Source organism: Manihot esculenta, chromosome 8 (genome assembly GCF_001659605.2).
Source record: "Manihot esculenta cultivar AM560-2 chromosome 8, M.esculenta_v8, whole genome shotgun sequence".
Classification (NCBI taxonomy): domain Eukaryota; kingdom Viridiplantae; phylum Streptophyta; class Magnoliopsida; order Malpighiales; family Euphorbiaceae; genus Manihot; species Manihot esculenta.
This window is the reverse complement of record NC_035168.2, coordinates 2,170,380-2,190,329: the sequence shown is the minus strand read 5'-3', so window position 1 is coordinate 2,190,329 and position 19,950 is coordinate 2,170,380. Positions and strand designations below refer to the sequence as shown.

General features: G+C 27.0%; 1 protein-coding gene across 1 annotated transcript; it reads right to left on the bottom strand.

Moving 5' to 3' along the window:
- Positions 1-5,472: 5,472 nt before the first annotated feature.
- Positions 5,473-6,658, bottom strand: LOC110621723 (ethylene-responsive transcription factor ERF024). Its single transcript, XM_021766011.2, has one exon. It carries the CDS (start codon positions 6,404-6,406, stop codon positions 5,807-5,809), a length of 600 nt encoding a protein of 199 aa, XP_021621703.1. The 5' UTR covers positions 6,407-6,658; the 3' UTR covers positions 5,473-5,806.
- Between the last annotated feature and the right edge of the window lie 13,292 nt (positions 6,659-19,950).

The window sequence follows — 19,950 nt, the reverse complement described above, 5'->3', positions numbered from 1 at the left end:
TTTTCCTTATTCCATCTCCTTAATTTGTACTTATGGGTATATGCACATTTGATCTCAATGTACTATTGTTGTATCTAAATTCATTTGGACATAAACATTTATTTTAATTTCCTTTTTTTTTCTATTATTTTTAATATGGTAGTGGATTCTATGCTTTTTTTTTTTATTTAAAACAAAGAATGATTATTTTTGTTAAAAAATGTTCTTTCTTTTTGAGTATGTACTTCATGTCATAAATTTTACAAATGTATTATTAATTATAAAGCAATTGTTTTGTAAATAAATACAATTAACATAAAAAAAGGTGAATTTTTTTTAAAAGATAAAACAAGTAAATCTTGCTGAAACTTTTTTCTGTGTGTTATATAAATTTTATATTTATCGAACATTGATTTTTTTTTTCAAAATATCTATAAGGAAATAGGAAAATAATGAAAAATAATAAAAGAATTTTTAAAAGAAACATATTTCTTGAATATAAAAAAAATTGAGTATTTTGATTTCTTTTATAAAAAGAACTTAACTTCAATAGTAAGATTATACTAAAGTAATTATATTTTATTTAAATTTAAATACATGAAATATAAAATAAAAATATTTATATATTATATTTATATGAAATGTATTTTATAACCTCACACGGGCCATAGCTTTGCTTTATTGGGCTTGTTGGCTGATCAGTTTCTACAAGATCTTTTTCCCCAATCGGGAATTGGCCAGCCCATACGAGTTCAGATTCTCTTGTCTAAATTACATCTATTTCCCTCAGGTTTAACAATTATTACAACTTCGTACAAACCTTATTCTTTTTTTTTTTTTAAATAAACAGAGAGAGAGAATTCCTTCCGCTTCAAAGTCCAAATGTTCACCGACGGACACAAAGCTCATTTCCATGATAAATTCTTTAATGTATATATTCGTTTTGATATATAATAAAATTTATATATTGATATATAATAATCGCATAAAATAAATTATAAATTATTATTATGATATAAAATTATATGATAAAAATATAATAAATAAAAAATACGATTCAACTTGAGAAAAAAAATTTGAACATTTTAACACTCGATTTAATATTAAAACCCGCTCTCTCCTTAAGAATGTGAAATTTGATAAAAAATGTTATAATTAAATACGGTCCAATATATTTTTTTATACTTGTATTCGTGAAAATATTATTTTATTATTTTATTAGTTAACGATATCACTTATCAAGCAATTAGTTATATTATTATCGAATTATCAAAAAATACTACATATATTATCACATTTTTACAGTATAAAATGAGAATAATTATAAAAGAAACATATACTATTTTTTCATATAAAAGACTCAAACTAATTCACTATATTCTTTCTTTTTCAATATATTAACTTGAACGTTAGAGTAGTTTTACCGTGAACACCCATCCTTATTTTATAATCTCTTTCGTATATGTTTAACCAATTACAATACAGTTTTTTTCTGACTACATCATTAATTTTATTCTTGCAACATTATATATTAATATAAAATCCATATCATTAACCTGTAACATCACATATTAATCTAAAATCACTTGTGATCTTTCATATCATTAATCTGTAAAATTTTATTAATATGCGTGGAATATTGTATGGAGTTTTTACTATAGGCATTTCTTAATAAAAATATGTATTATTTCTCATAAAAATAAAAATGTAAATCTCAGTTTCTCTCATTAATTTTTTCAATTTGCGTAATTGCTTTTATTTTAAATCAATCTTTTAACATATGAAAAAAGACTTACATTCACTTAATTTATTATAAATGCAAAGGAGGTAAGCATCTACCATTGTAAGCAACACAGCAGAAAATTGGTTAATCTCCAATACATGGTTAAAATTTTCGCAAAAATCACATTGTCAGAATTCAAATCTGATTATTATTTTTTAATATTTAGATTCTATTTATTTTTTTTTAAATATTTTTTTATAATTTTTAACATTTGAAATATTTAAAAAAATTTATTTAATTACACTCGTAAATATATAATTTAGTAGTAAGTGTATTTGAATAATTTGAGAGATCTCAAGTTTTACTTCCTAAATTTTTATTTCAAAAAAATATTTAATTAAAATTATTTTACATTTTAAAAAATTTAATAACACTTTATATATATATTTTTAATAAATTTTATTTTTTGAATTAAAATTAAATAATAAAAATAAATTTTTAAAAAATATTTTTATAAAAAACATGCAAGTTATTTTCCACGTACAAATAAAATCTCAAATTTATCAAGTGTTTAGTTAAAATTTATTTTAATTACTCAAATATATTCAATCATTAAAATTTATATTTTTCAATTAATAATTTATATAAACTTTTTTTTTAATTTTAAAACCTAGTCAATTAAGTATCACTAATTAAACTTTTAATCATTCTATAATAACAAATAATTAATGAAATTTTGTATTGGAAACAGAATCATAATTAAATTATTTAGTTAATGATGATAATGTGTGTATGCCGACATGAAATTTCATAATCACTTGAATTTTAAGGTAAAATTTACAGTGCATATATCAAATTGACGAGACTCTATTATCACTTCATTACAATAACTGGCTTTTTTTTTTCTTTGACTTTTGATCTCAAAATCATTTTTCTTTTATGGCTGTCTATTCCTATTTATATCTAATTAATTTAGTCCATTGTTTTACCTTTGCCACAAACATTCATACAAGTTATTTTTATAACAAAATAATTTAAATTAATTTTATTTATTTTTTTAAATAAAAAATTTTAAATTAACAAAGAAATGATTTGTTTATTTTAAATATAATTAAAGAAATTAATTGAATTGAATTTATGTAAAAATTTTAATTTCAAATAAAATGCTCATTCAGTAATTGTGAGAAAAGTGGGAGGTAAATAGTTGTAATGCATAGTTGAAAATTTTCGCAACAAATGGAGAAGAAGCAATGAGGCACTAAGGAAGATAGAGGAGTCCACGTCACATGTACTCATGAACACTGCAACCCATAGGTCATAATATATAGCTAATTAATTAATTTGTGAATTTTTTAATCTAAAATTAATTATATATTTCCAGTCTTATAATCTTTATTCATTTTATTTTTTATATGTATTAAAAAATAAATTTTAATTTATTAATTATATTTATTTTTAAAATATTATATTTTATTAAATATTAAATAATATATTAAATATTTATTTAAAAAATAATAATTAATAAAATGTTATTTCAGAAATAAAATTAATAATTAATTTATATGTTATTGTGATATAAAAAAATAAAATAATTAAAAAATAAAAAATATATAAAAATTATGAGAATATATTACTTTTAACACATAATTATCACTTTTATGGACCCTCTCCGTTATTGAGATGACTCGAGTTGCTTCTGCTGCCCATCAATTTAGTAACAAGAAAAACATGGTAGTTAATTAATTAATCTCTCAAGCTTAATGACTTCATTTCACCACGTGACTGTTAAACTTTTAATTCACAATTTACAAGAGTATTTATAACCACAGCTAGTAAAAGTTAGCGTTTTCTTTTTTTTAAAAAAAAATAATTATTTTCTTTATCTCAAAACTTTTCTTCATTTTATTTTTTTATTAAAATTAAGAAATGATAGATATTTTATTTAATAGAAAAAATTTTTCTCTATTAATTTTCTAATTACATCTATTTTTAATATAAAATAAAAAATTAAAATTTATTAAAATAATAAAATTATTATTATTTGTGTATTATTATGGTATCAATTATTTTTATAATTAATAATAATTATTTTTAATTAGTATATTAGTAAAAAAAATATTTATTTGAATAACATTAATATTAAATCTATTATTAGTAGGGTAGGGGTGAGGTGAGTCGCCCACCAAAGGGGACTGCATATACAGACCACATACACACGATGCATGAGTCAGTAGGAGACAATACTCGCAATAAGGTGAACCGTCAGCATCAAGCTCGACATCCTAAGTCAGTATTCCCACTGTTAGATTGCCACGTATATTGAGAATGACACGTCAACAAAGGGTGAGGTGGGACCCTATGCTTTTAAGCAGAAGCTATATTATATTTTAAGCTATCAATTAGCTTTTGCTGCTTCTAATTAAATTAATTATATACTAATGAGATACACGCATAAGTTATCCACATCTATATAATATTAAAACACTGTTAAAGATAATTTAAAAAAAAGACTCGCACAATTAAATAAATTTAAGAGATTTTAATTTTTTAATTTTTAATTTTTATTAAAAAAAATAGTTTTAAAAATATATTTTAAATAAATAGAGATAAAATGATTTTTTATTTTAATTTTTAATATTTATTATACTTGCATTAGTTGTCTAATTATGTCTATTATATGAATTATTTAATTGTAAAGCATGTTAATTAATAAGGTCTAACCTATTTTTAAAATGGAAAAAAAAAATTGGGTAGATTTAGTTATCGCGTTATCTGAAGCCTTTAATATTGTAATGTATAATCGATAAATATACAATTTATTTTTAAATTATTTTGAAATTGTGATTATTATGAAATAATTTAATTATATATATAAAATAATTTGATATCTCCAGTTTTAAATTGAAAAAAAAAAAGTCTAGACGAAAATGAAATATTTATTTATACTTAGTTCACTGTAAATTAAACTAAATATAAAATATAAATAAGTGAATTCTTTATAAAAAAAATAAGATTCATATATTTGTGATTTGAAATTAATTTGGTTCTTGATGAATTAGATCCATTTAATAATTTCTGTATGCAATAATATTTCTTCTGATAATGAGTATTATAATTAGATTCTTAATGAGTATCATTTACATTTCAAATATATACAGGTTTTATTTAAATAAAAATTTCTTATTACTATTAACATGTTTTTAATAAAGATTTAAATTGTGAGTATTAAATAATATTTAATGGAAGATTATTCTAATTAATTAATTTAAAGTTGGTATATAAATATATAGATATAGTTATAAGAAGCATTCAACGTCCTAATAATTAAAATTGACTAAACCTAGCAACTTGGGCTAATCTTTTCTTCACCAAACTATTGGATGTTATCGTTGCTTATAATTATACTTAATTGATTTGAAAAAAGCAATATATTGCCATTCCACACCACTCATCACTTAAAAATTTTTGTTTCTCATTGTTTGATGATATGATCGTTGTTGACGTAAACTCACACCGGCGATTCCCAGTGACTCACAGTTGTCTGAAAGCCGTAAAACAAAGAAATTGCGGCTCCGATAAATACATGATTGCTTATTTATATAGAAACATAGATATTCAAGTTGGTAGTTGCAGATTCTGTTGGTGGCAGTTAATGGCCATGATCAGCTGTCTGCCATAGTTTATTAAGTTGCTGGAAGAACAAGAAAATCACTGTATGCAATTTATGTATAATGGAAATGAAGCTGATGAAATAAAACATATATATGATTAAATGAAGATGCTCAGAGAATGTTATTAGAAATTCAAGGGATCCTTTCAGTCACTCTTACAAGCATTACCATAACAGCAAGGTGCAATTACAGCCAATCCCAACACAGACAAAGAAACCTGTACAAAAAAAAAAACAAGAACAAGAAAAGCCAGATACTCACCATTGTCTCTCAGCATCTCAATCTCTGAGCTCATAGATTTTTCCACACGAGCAAGACACGAGAACATATTATTTATATTGATTTTTTTGGGTTTTAATTTTCATATATATAGATAGATAGATTAATTATTGATTATTATACAGATATAATATTTGAATTAAGACGGGGATAATTAGGGGAATCTCCAGAGGTTTTGATCCATTAGTCCAGAGTACGGGTCATCAGCATATTCATCTCCGGCAATGTCCAGGCGAGGAGGGCTAAGAAGCATCCCTTCAGCCATATTCATTAGAACATTAGGCATATCAAATATCAAATCTTCATCCACAAATTCATTGAACATTGGCCTCTCTTGCACTACTGTTTGATTAGTACTCTCTTGACGATAACTCCCAATTCCTAAAGCATCCCTTGCAGCCCCAACAGCAGCAGCTGCAGAGGCTGCAGCCGCCTGAATATCACGCGGGGAAGTGGATACAGGAACAGGAAGAGAAGAAGCCGAGTTTGGGAAGTTAAGCTCAGCATCTCGACCTTTTAAAGCAAGAGCTGCTACATCATAAGCAACAGCAGCCATTTCCGGTGTAGGAAATGTACCGAGCCAAATTCTATTAGGCTTCCTAGGTTCTCTAATCTCGGAAACCCATTTCCCACTACTCCTACGCCTAACTCCACGATACACCGGGTGACGACCAGAGACAGCAGAAGGTGCAGTAGCCCGCAACTGATTGGCAGCAGCAGAGTTGCCGCTGTTGCTTGACTGTGAGTAATGCATGGTGTTTGATGGCAAAGATGATGAAGTGGATGCAATGGCGTGAAGATGGTGAGCTTGAAGTGATGATGAGAAGCCATTTATGGGGATGGGATTGAGAGGAGATGAAATGCGATGTGCAGAGAGAAGAGGAGGAGGGAGACGAAAGTGCAAACCAGTTGGTGATGAACTGCGGTGTGGGAAGAGTCGGGGTGTAAGCCAGCTTTTTGTTGGACATCTGGGTTGGACTGCGTTTTTGCGGCAAAGTTAACTGCCTTTTTATTCTTAACTTAACGTCAAGAATATTTGATCTCTATTCTTCTATGTCTTTAATTGAAAGCATTATCCATCGCTACTGTAGCCTGTCTTCTCTCATCTATCCCTGTTTTTATTTTATTTTATTTTATTTTATTATTAATCATTCAATTTTCTTTTATAATATTTATATATATATATATATATACACACACCCACACAGCAGCCAACACCACTATGAGGGCATACGTGTAAAGCAAAAGAATTGGGGGAGGGGACAAAATTCTACTATCCAGTACCTTGATAAGATAAGACCAATTAACATTCTGCAAGCTAACTCTTGCTTTTGGAAACCCATTAATGTCGAATTTATTTTTTTTTTTTTACTTTTTAATTTTGTTAGCATTATACTTTTCCAATTTCAATGTTAGCTAGCTACAGAGCTAGGTAAACAAATTATAATCAATTGCTAAACAAATTTTCTGAGGGTTAACTGCACATAAAGAAAAAGAAATTTGTCAGGAATTTATTATCAGTACATATAATCTGATTAATTAAGCAATTTTTCAGTATTCTCTCCAGGTTAAGTGTTCAAAAACAAGACTTAAATACTAAAAATTTTACTATTATACTATCCTAATTAAAATCATAATATAACTGTTGAAATTTTTAAGACGGAATAAGATTTTACTATGATAAAATAGATTTATCCCAACATAAATTTATTACTTATATATATAAATTATATAAATACTTTTTTTATATAAATTATAAATGTCGTTAAATTTTAATTATATGCCCAATACTTTAAAATGTGTCGATATACAGTTTGTCTAAACAGAATCTTTTCGATGTAAAATATAAGAATCAGGTAATTATATAAGTATCAAAAGTTTTACAACATAAATACAAAAGTCTGAAAAATTTTAATTATATATTGACACTTAAAAAAATATATGGTTATATTTTAAATGAATTAGTTTAATTTAATTATTTGATACGATTTTTTGTTAAATTGTTTAATTTTTTATAAATCAGTTTGATTTTTTACAAGTCGATTTGACTTTTTATTAATCAATTACATTTTGTATAAATCAATTTGATTTTGATTTATTTAAAAAAAATCAGTTTTTATGTCTAATTTAATTTTTCGATTCAATTAACTTATAATTTCGATTTATCTCATAAAATATTAATCATATAACTTTTATTTTTACAATTCAATTTACTTTTAAATCAAAAAAATTAAATTCAGTTTGAAATCCACATAATTAATTTTGATTTGATTAAATTAAAGCGGAAAAATTAATTTCAATTTGATTCAATTTAAAATCAAAACAATCGATTGGAGGATTGCTTCCGGTTTGACCCAGGAATGAACCAGGCTCTTGGGTTTTAACAATGGCTGAGAGCTGGCACTATAAAAAAGCAGTGAATTATCAATCAAATTCTTGTCCCTAAATGTTAACATTTGGTCGTTAATTAGAAAATATAACAGTAGTTGGCTTGCAAGTGAAAGTAAATAAAATAGTGCACTGTAATTGCTCTCTAAAATATTCAACTCATGGGTATATTCAGATTACATCAACAGTAGCAATAGGAATAGGAATTAATTAATACATAAGAGTTAATTAATTCTACAAATTACTATATAATAATTTGACAGAGTTGTAATTAATTAAAGAATTAAGAAGTCGCCATCTATACCTACCTACTCAAGCTGAAGCATCGAAGCCTGATGCCTCATGGGCCGTTGAGGTTCTAGTGCATGAATTCTGTATCATCGCCCTCTTGACCATTCTGCAGGCTGCAGTGTCTATTTTATTCCATCTACAACTAGCAAGCAATTCAACCTCTCTCCAGTTACATCAACTACAATTTTATCATCTCACACAGCATTTTTTATTCATACTTTCCAATTTAGGCAACCTATGACATTTTTTGTTTTAAACTAAATAAATCCCACCATTTTCTTTTCTGGGTTTCAACTAAATTGATATTTTTTTTTATTTCTAATCATTTTTTCATACATACACAAAAAAATGAATGAATCCGAAAAATTACAGAAGAGGTCAGCATAGATTATGCCTAAGCTGATATGATTGAAATTCAGAGAAGTAGAGAAATATAAAGTGAGTGTCCGTACAATGCAAGACAAAATTAAAAAATGAGATTTTTTTTTAAAAGCTTTGTGGGTACAGTAATGCGAAGATAATGGGCATAGAGTTATGTCTTAATTATGAAACAGTAAACATAAAATCTATGTCTGAAGTCACCTTTTCCATTCTACATGCGCTTGAGGATTTTATTTGGGCATTGTGGGCTTGTGTGCTGTGTCTCTCCCAACTTTTGACAGATACATGAATGGGACCCACGATGTCTCCAAATGTGGATAATAACGTTGGATGTTAGGAGATCTTGATCTGTAAAGTTTAAAATTTCTTATAAATGAAAAAAGAAAAAAAAATAAAATTTAGACAAGAAACAGAGAAGTACAGAGGCAAGAGCCGTGTTGCTGTTGAAGTAGCAGGCTGCCGCGCCGCGTTGGATGAAAATATCAGAATGAAAACAAAGATTTGAGATTGTGTGCGTATTAATTGAATGGCGTGTTTAGCAATTACATAAAGTTTATGGATGATTTCAAAGTTGAAGTTAGGAGTACTGCTCATTTTTCCTCCTAGGTTTTATAACTATAAAGACTTTGATTTAACATTCCAAGTGGCTACCTAGTAATCTACGTTGAATTTCTTTTTTCTTATTTTTTCTAAAAGAAAAAAGAAAATGGGAGTATTTAATTTAAACTCCTCCTCCTCCTTTGCCCCCACCCCCTCCCTTCTTGAATAAATGCAAGTCCTTTCCGGTGAAATGAAATCTTAATCGATAGAAAATAGAAAAGTTTTCATCCTTATCACTTGCACAAATCTTGGTGTCATTTTGTATTAGTTTATAATTTCTTTTCTTTTGATTTATAGCATCATTAACTATTTCATATATGCACCAAATATAATTATTAAAAAATAAATAGCTGCTATTTAAATTTTAAAAATATTACATATTTAAAAAAAAGCAACATTCTCGAATTAAATTAAAAATTTATAAAAATTAAATTAAATTAAATTAGAGGAAAATTAAATTAATCAAATCCTTTTGATTCGATTTAATTGAATTTGATTTAGTTTAGTGAATTATACATTTTAATTAGTTTTTTTATTTTTAGATTTTTTTTTTTTGAAATGGAGATTGGAGATTGGGGGAGTAGAACCTGAGATCTTTCAGATTTACTCAGATGCTTTTAGATCTTATTTTTAATATCCTAACATTCAATTAAAGTATATTAATCTTAATTTTTTTATAATAATAAATATTCAATAATATGAATGAGAAAAAATAATAAATTTTAAATTAAAAATATTTTAAAAAAACTTCTAAGTTTATATTTCCATTTATTTAAAATCATCTAAAAAATAATTATTTAGTTCAATTTAATTTTATCAATTTATTTCAAAATTAAGCCAAAATATAATAACTGAAATTTTTTAAAATCAAAATTAAATCAAACAAAAAAATTAAAAATTAAAAATTAAAAATTATTTAATTTAAATAATTAATTTAATTTAAATTGAATACTACTAACACATTCCATCAAACTACTTAAATGTATTAATTTACGATTTTAATTCAGAATAAAATTTCATTAAAGTTCAAAACCATCGCGTTGTACAAATATAGGCTCAAGATCTTACACACTCCAACCCAGAACAATTAGAGCCTAAACAAAAGCCCATGTACTAAGAATCGTGTTCTGTTGTATGTACGCGTGTTTACTGCGTGGTTCCAAATTAGAACAGTCATCTAACTGGACTAAAATAATATCTCTTATTCGGTTCACGTTCAAGGATTTTCTTCAAAATTTAATTTAGAATTTATTATTTTTAAATGATTTCGAATTCAAGTACATATTTTAAATGAATTTTACACTTTAAATATTATTCCAAGAACTTTCAATTTATTTTTTAAAATTTATTTTAACATTCAAAGCACAATAAAAATACAGAAAGAGTTTAATTCTTTTATTTTTTTTTTTAAAGATGGAATTGTATTGCATTAGATAAAATAAAACAGGCTTCAGATTTATTGCAACCTAACTGCTAGCCAAACGAGAAAGCTCAAATCCCTTACAAACCAAACCAATATGGAAATTCAGGCAGAGGTTCAGATCCAAGTCCAGGCTCAAGACCCTTACAGAGCAGTTAATATAAAAAAATTTAGACTCAAAGCACAAAAAATTTTACCAACCTAAACCACAAAAGGTTAGAGAGCTAACAGTGAGAGAAGATTGAAGCAACGAAAGCTACTGACTCGATACCATCATCAATAAGTTAAGAGAAGTTCAACCAAAACAAGATTGGTAAAAAGGATCGGTGCCTTTAACTTCAACAGCCAGAAAAAAAGGGAATGAGGTATTGCTTCTGCCATTCATTGCCTTGAAGGTCAGACTTAATGAGTCGGTTGCATTAGAACAACTTCTTGTAGGCCAAGAGATATCCTTACTAAAATAAAGAATCCCACCAAATACAAGTCAATTTAAATTTAGAATCAAATCAAAAGTAACTACATATAAAAAAATATATCGAAGAGATAAATAAAAACTTTTTAGTGACTAAAAACTTAAGAAATATATGAAAGAAATGACTATTTGGTATTCACTTGTATATAAGAGAATAACAATCTAATAAATCAAGTGCCAAATAAAAAAAAATCCTCTTGAAAATTAACAAATGTAGAGATAAAAAGACCGCTACACGCAAGTGGAAAGAAAATTCTTATCAAGCAAAAAGAAAAAATTGATGAGTGGCAAAATTTCAAAGACTTAACTCTTAAACTAAGTGAGAAAAATTTAAAGAGAAACTCTCAAAAAAATGGGAGAATGATTGATATTTATATAGCATTTTTTTAAAATTTTAATAGATTGTGATTAAATTAAATATATATCAATTTTTTATCTCCTCTATACATGTGTAAAATTTTTTTATAATATAATCATTATATATTGTAGTAGTTACAACGTAGTTATTGACTGGGCTTATAAATTTTATCGTCATTAATTATTAATATTTAACTCCTATAAATAAGATAACTATATTAAATAATTTCTAGTGCAACAACCTTTTTAATTTTTTCTCAAGACTATTCCTACCGACTATTGATGTTGATGTCGTTTAATTTTATCCCCTTCATCTAGTGAGAATCGATGGGCGAACCTCAAACCCACAAACCAAACATGGCCAGATCTCCACTAGCTCGGATGTCGAATGGCCATCTTGTTTGCACCATTTGACTCATTGCTGCCTGTGGAGTCATGGTATCTAGAACCATTAATATAAAATCAAACTTTAAACGCTGCGTTCATTGACACTCGCAGTTATATAAAAGAATGTGCATGGATTTCAGAGAGCTAACATGGAAGCTCCTCTAATATGCATATATATTAATTTTTTTAGTGGAGTAAATTTTATAGTTTTATGTAAAATATTTAAAAAAATTTACCCATATAGATGTATGTATACTTAACTAATAAATAGATGATATATTTAAATTTAAATTAATAATATTTTATTATGCTAGTAATCATTTCTCTTATCCATAATGAAGGTAATCAATACTCAAATTAAATATAATTGGTAAATTTATAAAACTTTTATAATTACTTTATTCTGTATCTCTATCTTTATTATGACTATCTCTTATTCAAATACTAATTTTAAGAGAAATTGAAATTTTACGTAATTTTATAAGATTATTTTAAAACTCCTTTTATTTTAAATTGAAACGTTTCAAAGGAGAGGATAAACTCTTGTGAAATTTACTGAAATTGTGAGACTGAGAGATAGACCCAACTAAATGTGAAGTTGCATGGAGAAGATCTTTTCAAGGCCCAATTTCAGACTGCTTTCTGCTCTTATGGACCTATCTGGGCTTTCTTAGATAAGTGTTCAAGCCCTAATATAATCATATATATTAACAAATGTTTTTTTTGCCACTAAAAAGTTAGATAAATTGCATAATAAATTAGTAAATAAATCAAATATTCCTACAAGTAATTATAAACTTTCTTAGAATTCATGATTAAGCTTTTTGCATAAGGCTGACAACTCACTCCCAATATAGCTACCGATAAGACAACTTTTAAATACAAATCAACCAAAAAGCTTAATATTCGCCTGGTTGGCAAAATCGCCACCTTTCTCCCTTCTCCCTTCTTCATTTTTCCGGCCGGCAATCAACTTCCCCTTTGACTCTCTCCTCCTCTTCCACTAATCTCCTTAAAGTGCACCACTTGATTACTTTAAATAATTTAATTAATTTACGCATTACGATTAAAATCCTTGAATTTATATATAATATATAATTATTAATTAATTTTAATAATAACAGAATTTAATAAATTATTATTTTATATATAATATATAATTATTAAGTGGAATGTGATTTTCAATACAAATTAAGAGCAATATATTATTGGATGGAGTTGCTATGTTGATAGTTTTCATAATTATCATGCATGGGGTCCAAAGGCATTATTTGATACTTAGGGTCCCACAATGGATCTTGATTACTTGAAATTTTCTATCATCAGATGGTGACCACCACTAAATCAGCAGTAATTTGAATTGTGGGGATCTTTCATCATATCTTTGGAGTAGACTTCACCTGATTTTCCCTTTATTTTTCCAACTTTCAAACCAAATTTATGATCCTCTTTTTCCAAGTTCATGTAATGTCTATCAAAAAATAAAATAAAACTCAAAATATTATGCACTTTTAAAATAGGATTATAAAAATTTAAAAATCTATATATGCTTTTTTAATAACAAAGAAGGGTATTAAAGTCTTTTAAATTTCATGCATCGGTTCGATCATTCATACATCGGATTCTATTAAAATTTCAAATAATACCGATGAAAGTTCTTGTATTGAATCCTTTATTATTTTTTTTTTGAAAAGAAGGTTTGATTTTAATCATTGCAAAACTCAAAATTGCCATTAATTTATGGGCAGAGTTGGAAAAAGAAGTGTGATCTAGATGTGATGAGAATGAAGATAAGACATTTTTGGCAAACATTAAATCAATAAGATACCATGGTGGAGACTGCTCAAGACAAGGGCCCAGTTGATCAACTATTGGGTCCATTATTTATTTTATTATTAATATTACCTTTGTTTAAAAAATAAAATTAATAAGAAAAAAAAAATGAAATTTCTTTATGGATTTTGGGATTTTCCACAATGATTTTGGTTATGATGAAGGGAAGGGAAGGGAAGGGAGAGAACAAAGTTAAAGCAAGATCTCAAGTGAGAATAATTTCCCTAATAAGAAACTTGGATAAATTTAAGAAATCTACATTTATTTTTGGACAGTTGACTTAATATTAATTTGACAATTCAGCATGTAAACTATTTTCTTACATGATGATCCTCAATATCATGCTATGATTTCTATTTTCTAACTACCAAAAATTACAAATCATAAAGAATTTAAATTGAATTAGGTAAAAAAAAATTAAAAAGGCATAATTAACTGGTAATTTCATCCATATATTTAAATTAATTTTTTGTCTAAATCAACTAGAGTTTTCAATTTAAATTCAACAGATTAAAAAATAAAAAAATTTTAAGCTAAACATTTTGATTTCTTGATTTAGAGCAAAAATTAATAAATATAAAAAGGAATTAATTTAGTCAATAAAGAATTAATTTCAAGCTTTCTCCAATAACATTTTTAAAAAAATCTCTAATAGTCCAGATTGCAATTACAACGAAAGGAAATTGCACTGGTTAACTTTCATGACAGCAACTGTTATCTTACAACAAATTTCAATCTTAAACAGATGAAAAAAAAAAGAAAACTGTTAGTTGACATGCATTGCTAATTCAAATCATGAAAATAAATTACAGTAAAATAAAAAAGGTGACAATAAAAAGAGCTTCTTTTTTTTTTCTTTTCTCTTTCCCTAATTTCTTTTACTCTTTTGAATTCAACCACTTCTTGAGATTACACGTTTGAAATTAGGTAATACGGATGCTGCTGCAACAATAAATTAAGCCTACAAATTAAAAAAAAAAAAAGAAAAAAAAAAGCATCATTCTGATATGAAGGAATATATTTTCAAAATCGCTTGGAAAAACCCTTTTCTGTCCAGATTACTAAAATTTGCATTTTTTTTTTACTGATTTAATATCTCTTATAATATGTTTAAATTTGAAATTCACTGTTATAAAAAAAAATGTGGTTATAAAATTTAATTACATAAATTAATCATATAAACTAAAAAAGAAGTAGTTAATCAGACCAATGAGAGTATAAATATGAATTCATGCATGCATCCAGAATCCAATCAAAACCAATGATCAAATCAAGCTAAAACATGATAGAGGCCAGCTAGAGAGATGGACCCCAGCATGCCATATTTGTCAAAGACAAAGGCAATTCACAAGACCCACCTCATTGAAATGACCCAATCATTCAGTTTCTGATATTGCCACGTCAGGGTGGAAGTCCAGGGCAGGGGCATTGGTTGCAGCAGCACCTGATCAGCGTAGATTAAGGGCCACTCGTGCACTTGTTTTGTTTTCTTCTGTAGAAGAAGACACTGCATGGATGGAACGTTCTGCTACTTCAAAAGCAACCCATTAGCTCTGTCTCTCTCTTCTCTCTCACTCTCTGCAGCCACTGCTCGGCCCCAGACCCTCTCCCTCTGAAACATTCAGATTCTTCTTCCCTTTTCTTGATTTTATTAATAAACTCTTCTGCCTTTGCATTTGAACAAAACCATCATCTTTCTCTTTTTGTAATTTTCTCTTTCACATCATTCGCTTCTAAATCTCTTAGGTATGCTTTGTGTATAGGTTGAATCCAATGGTCAATACTCCATCTTACGTCCCTGTTAAGTCCATTGATTGTACAATACAAAGGCCAACAAGGCAAGTAACTCTAAGGGCAAACTTATTCTCTTATCCTTCTTAACAGATCTGCTCATCGCGAATATAGATTGGGTTTGAAATACCGAACTTAGAAAGCAGAAAAATAAAAGCTAAGGCTTTGTGGGGGGAGACAATGGCATGCCCTTTTCTTTTAAAGACTGTGTTAGAGAGTAAAGGAAACAGAGATGGAGAATAAAGAAATTGGTGTGTTTTTGTTCTACTTTTTTTTTTTTTTTCAATTTTATCTTTTTTATTAATTATATTAATTTTAGCATAATCTATTCATATATAATGTTAAAAATTCTATTCCATGCATGTAATGAAAAGATATGAAAATGTACATATAAAAATTATATATATAATTATATCAAGTTAGTAACGAAGTATTTCTTTTACTAATTAATTGAAGCTTAATAAGTATAAAATATTTTTTTATTTAAAATATTTATTTTCATAATTTAAAATAAAATATATTTATTAAAAATAATATTATTGTTTAAAATAGTATATACTTTTATCCTATTGGTAATAAATATAATAACTAAAGTGGATATTGCTTTTTCATACTAAAATATTTATAGGCTTCATATGCATATATATAATTATATCATGTAGATATTCATAAGCAGAACAAATTTTTTTTTTCCCTTAAATTGTTATTAAAAAGAAAAAGTTTAGTGCAAATCTTAATTGTTTCTTTTTTTAAATTAATTATTTCTTTTATTATATTATATATTTTAAATTTTATACAAAAATTTAATTTTTAATTAGCAACGCATATAAAATTATACTGATCAATTAAGAGTATAAAAAGTTAAAAATAAGCATATAAAATTTATAATTAAGATAATATTTTTTAAATATTTCATTAAAATTTAAAAACGTAAGCATTTTAACAAATTAAAAAAATATATTCATGCTTAATTAATAGCGTAAAAATATAATGGTCCCTAAAAGTTTATGCTCTACTTTTAGAGGGAAAGGCTCTGTGTTTTCTCCAAATTCCTTTGCTTTTTTTATCCTTCACCCCACTTTCTTAATAATTGCCTTTCGGTGGCCCCAGTAGCTCTTTCTTTTTATTTTTTTAATTTATTTTTCTATTTTTCTTTAAATAAATTACAAAGTTTTCAGATATAGTTGTAATTTCTCTAATTTTTAATTAGTTGATAGGTTTGGAAATTTTATTCCCCTTAGCATTTTTTTTTATTATAAGGAAATTGTTTGATATCTCTATCACATTCCATAGAATGTGGATCGTTGACTATTTTCAATTGGAGTTTAAATTTGTATAGATGAAGATTGATTCTTTACCTATAAAATTTAATAGTGCAGATGCGTTGATGATACAATATATTTTGTAAACTATGAGAATAACAATTGAAAGGATAATATTGCAGAAGAACATTCTATATGAGCAATAGATTTTAATTGTCTATATGTATATTTTTCTCATTTAAAACAATTGAGAGGGTCGTCATCGAAGCTCAATCTCTTAAAGAATCGGAATAAATTTCAAATACAATAATCTAAATATCAATAAAAAAAAGTTTTAGAGTATCAAAGGAATTTTATTGAAAAATATTAAACAGTAGTGATATAAGTACATGCACAGCAGCATGAGGGGAATAAAAATGCAGGTTAATTAATGTAAGACAGTCAAAAGCAGACCAAGCATGCACAATTCAAAAAACTATCTGTCTCAGACTCCAGCCAGTACAATAATACTCTGCTTCACTGTTCTTATGAAATGCCTAATTTAATCCAAAATAATTAAATATTTTTAAGTTTATTAAATAAAAAGAGTCTTCAAGCATATTTTAATATAGATTATTTATTATAAAAAAACGTTAATATGGCTATGTGGGGTATATATATTTATGATCTTGCAAAAAGTAGATTTAATGTCAATGCAAACTGTAATTTGATTTTTATCCAATGAACAAACTAAATTAAACCCATGATTTGTTTTCCAAAGGAATAATGATTATTACCAACTATATATTAGCCGTGCAAGAACCATAGGCTATGATTCATAATAATGAAGTTTAAGCCTTATATATAAATACAAATTATAATTATGATTCTAAAAAATATTTAAATTTTAAATTTCAAAAATTTTAATATTTTATTAATTACAATTTTATAATTATATGAACCACTATAAAGAAGCACTATGAACTTGGAAGCGCAAACGGCTAGTGGGCCTTAGCTACGGGGTAGCGGGGGAAAGTCGAAACGGCATGACGTTTAATAGTGAAAGAGGTGTGGGCGTATCCCCTTATTCCAATCTGAGGAGAGGGAAGAAGCCAAAAATGAGAGTCCCAGAGAGAGAGAGGAGCAAGGGACGGTCAAAAAGGTCGGATCCTAAACGACTGTACACGCGTCAGCAAAACAGATCCATCCGTACTCTATTTCGTCGTCTAGCCTTTAACCACGTGTCATCTCATTCATTAGCTTCTGTCCCTCTGCACTACGGGTATTCCGTATCCCTATTCTACATCTAGAGAAATTTGGAGTCGAATTCAATAATTCCTTGGGTTATAGTTTCATTTTGGATGATAGTAGATATTAATTGGTCGTTAAAATTATCATGATTTTAAATTTTACAAAAAAAAATTGAAATATGTTTTATTTTAAATTTTTTAGATTTTAATTTATAATTGGTTTTAATTAAATTTAATAATAAAAAAAATAATTATTTATATATATCAATAAATAAAAATGAATGAAATTACTAAAATAAAGCCGATTTCAGCATAAACAATTCAAACAAGGACATTCAATTACACTTCCCATTTTTTTACTCCCAATTTTATTAGCTTACCATCCAATTTTAGATTTACACTTCCGGTTCTTTCTCATTTGATAATAATTAATGTATTTAGATCGAGAGTTATTGAGTTTAAACAATAATTAGAATCATTTATATAAAAGAAAAACGTGTAATATTGTTTTTTATTTTATTTTTTTAAAAGCAAGAATATTGTTTTTTTATTATCAATAAGTGAGCACACTTTTTATAATTCATACCATCTGTACCACTCAAAATAAATTATATTTAAGGCCGAACCTTCAAAAAGAATATAGGTTCAAACCCATCAATTTCCTTATTGTGCGTCTCAGCTCAGTTAGAAAAATCAGTCTGGATAGACCTCATATGTGGGCCCATCTAAAAAGAGTATAGTTCAATGACGTGACAAAAGGAAGGAGGGTAGACCAAGTCACCTCACAACCCTGTCCGCATGCGCACTGTGAAACAGCTCGGCCCAAATTTACCCAAACAATTTTTGAACTCACTTTCCACTTGGTCTAAAATGGTTAACCTAAGTTATTTAGTAGTTTTATATTAATTATTATATATAATTCGATAATTACAAACTAACAGCTCAAGCAAGCAGCTGAATTTAAAACTGACCTAAATAACTTTTGGACTCACTTTCAACTTGGTCTAAAATGGGTAACCCAAGCTAACAATTGATTCTTACACTCTCCCCTATTAAATTTTGCGACGTCCTCGTCGCAAGTAAATTGGATACAATTAATAACCAGGACCGAACCCTTGAGTATTGTGGTTCGCTAGTACCTTGGTGGTTTTACCTCGTCTCTCACGAATAGCCATTTCCTTGCAGGTTCACCTCGTCTCTCACGGATAACCCTTTCCTTATAGGTCTACTAGCTCTGTACAATTTATCTGATTCAGGGCGACTCTGATACCAATTGAAACAGTCTGGTCCAAACTGACCCAAATAATTTTTGGATCCACTTTCTACTTGATCCAAAATGATCAACCCAAATTATTTAGTAATTTCGTGCTAACTATTATATACAATTCAGAATTACCGTAATTTTGAGATGTGGGATGCGTACAAAATAACCGTCTTGCATAAGGAGATATTTTGATACATCCGTACGTATAAACCCGTTGCAAAAACAGATGGCATGATAAGAAAAAAAAATAAAAAGAGAGTAATGTTTTTTCTCTCCAAATTTATACAATCACCATAAAGTTTATTTTTTGAATATCAAAATATTACTACTAAACATAGAAATTACAATAAAAATTAAGTCTAGAAATTCTATTACATCCCACATAAAGATTTGTTTGTTCTTTCAGTGGTTTGAATATCATCGATCGCAAGAGCAAAGCTTTTAGGGCTTGAAACAGAAAGTGTTATTAACAAAAAAAAACTCAGGAAAATGGCTTATTTATCACTTGTGCTTTATACTTGATACAGATTCATTTGAGCTCAAAGCTATACGTAGTTAGCCAAACTTAAGCACACACAGACATGGGACCATTGTCCTGTGCATAAATTCGAGCTTTTTCGTGG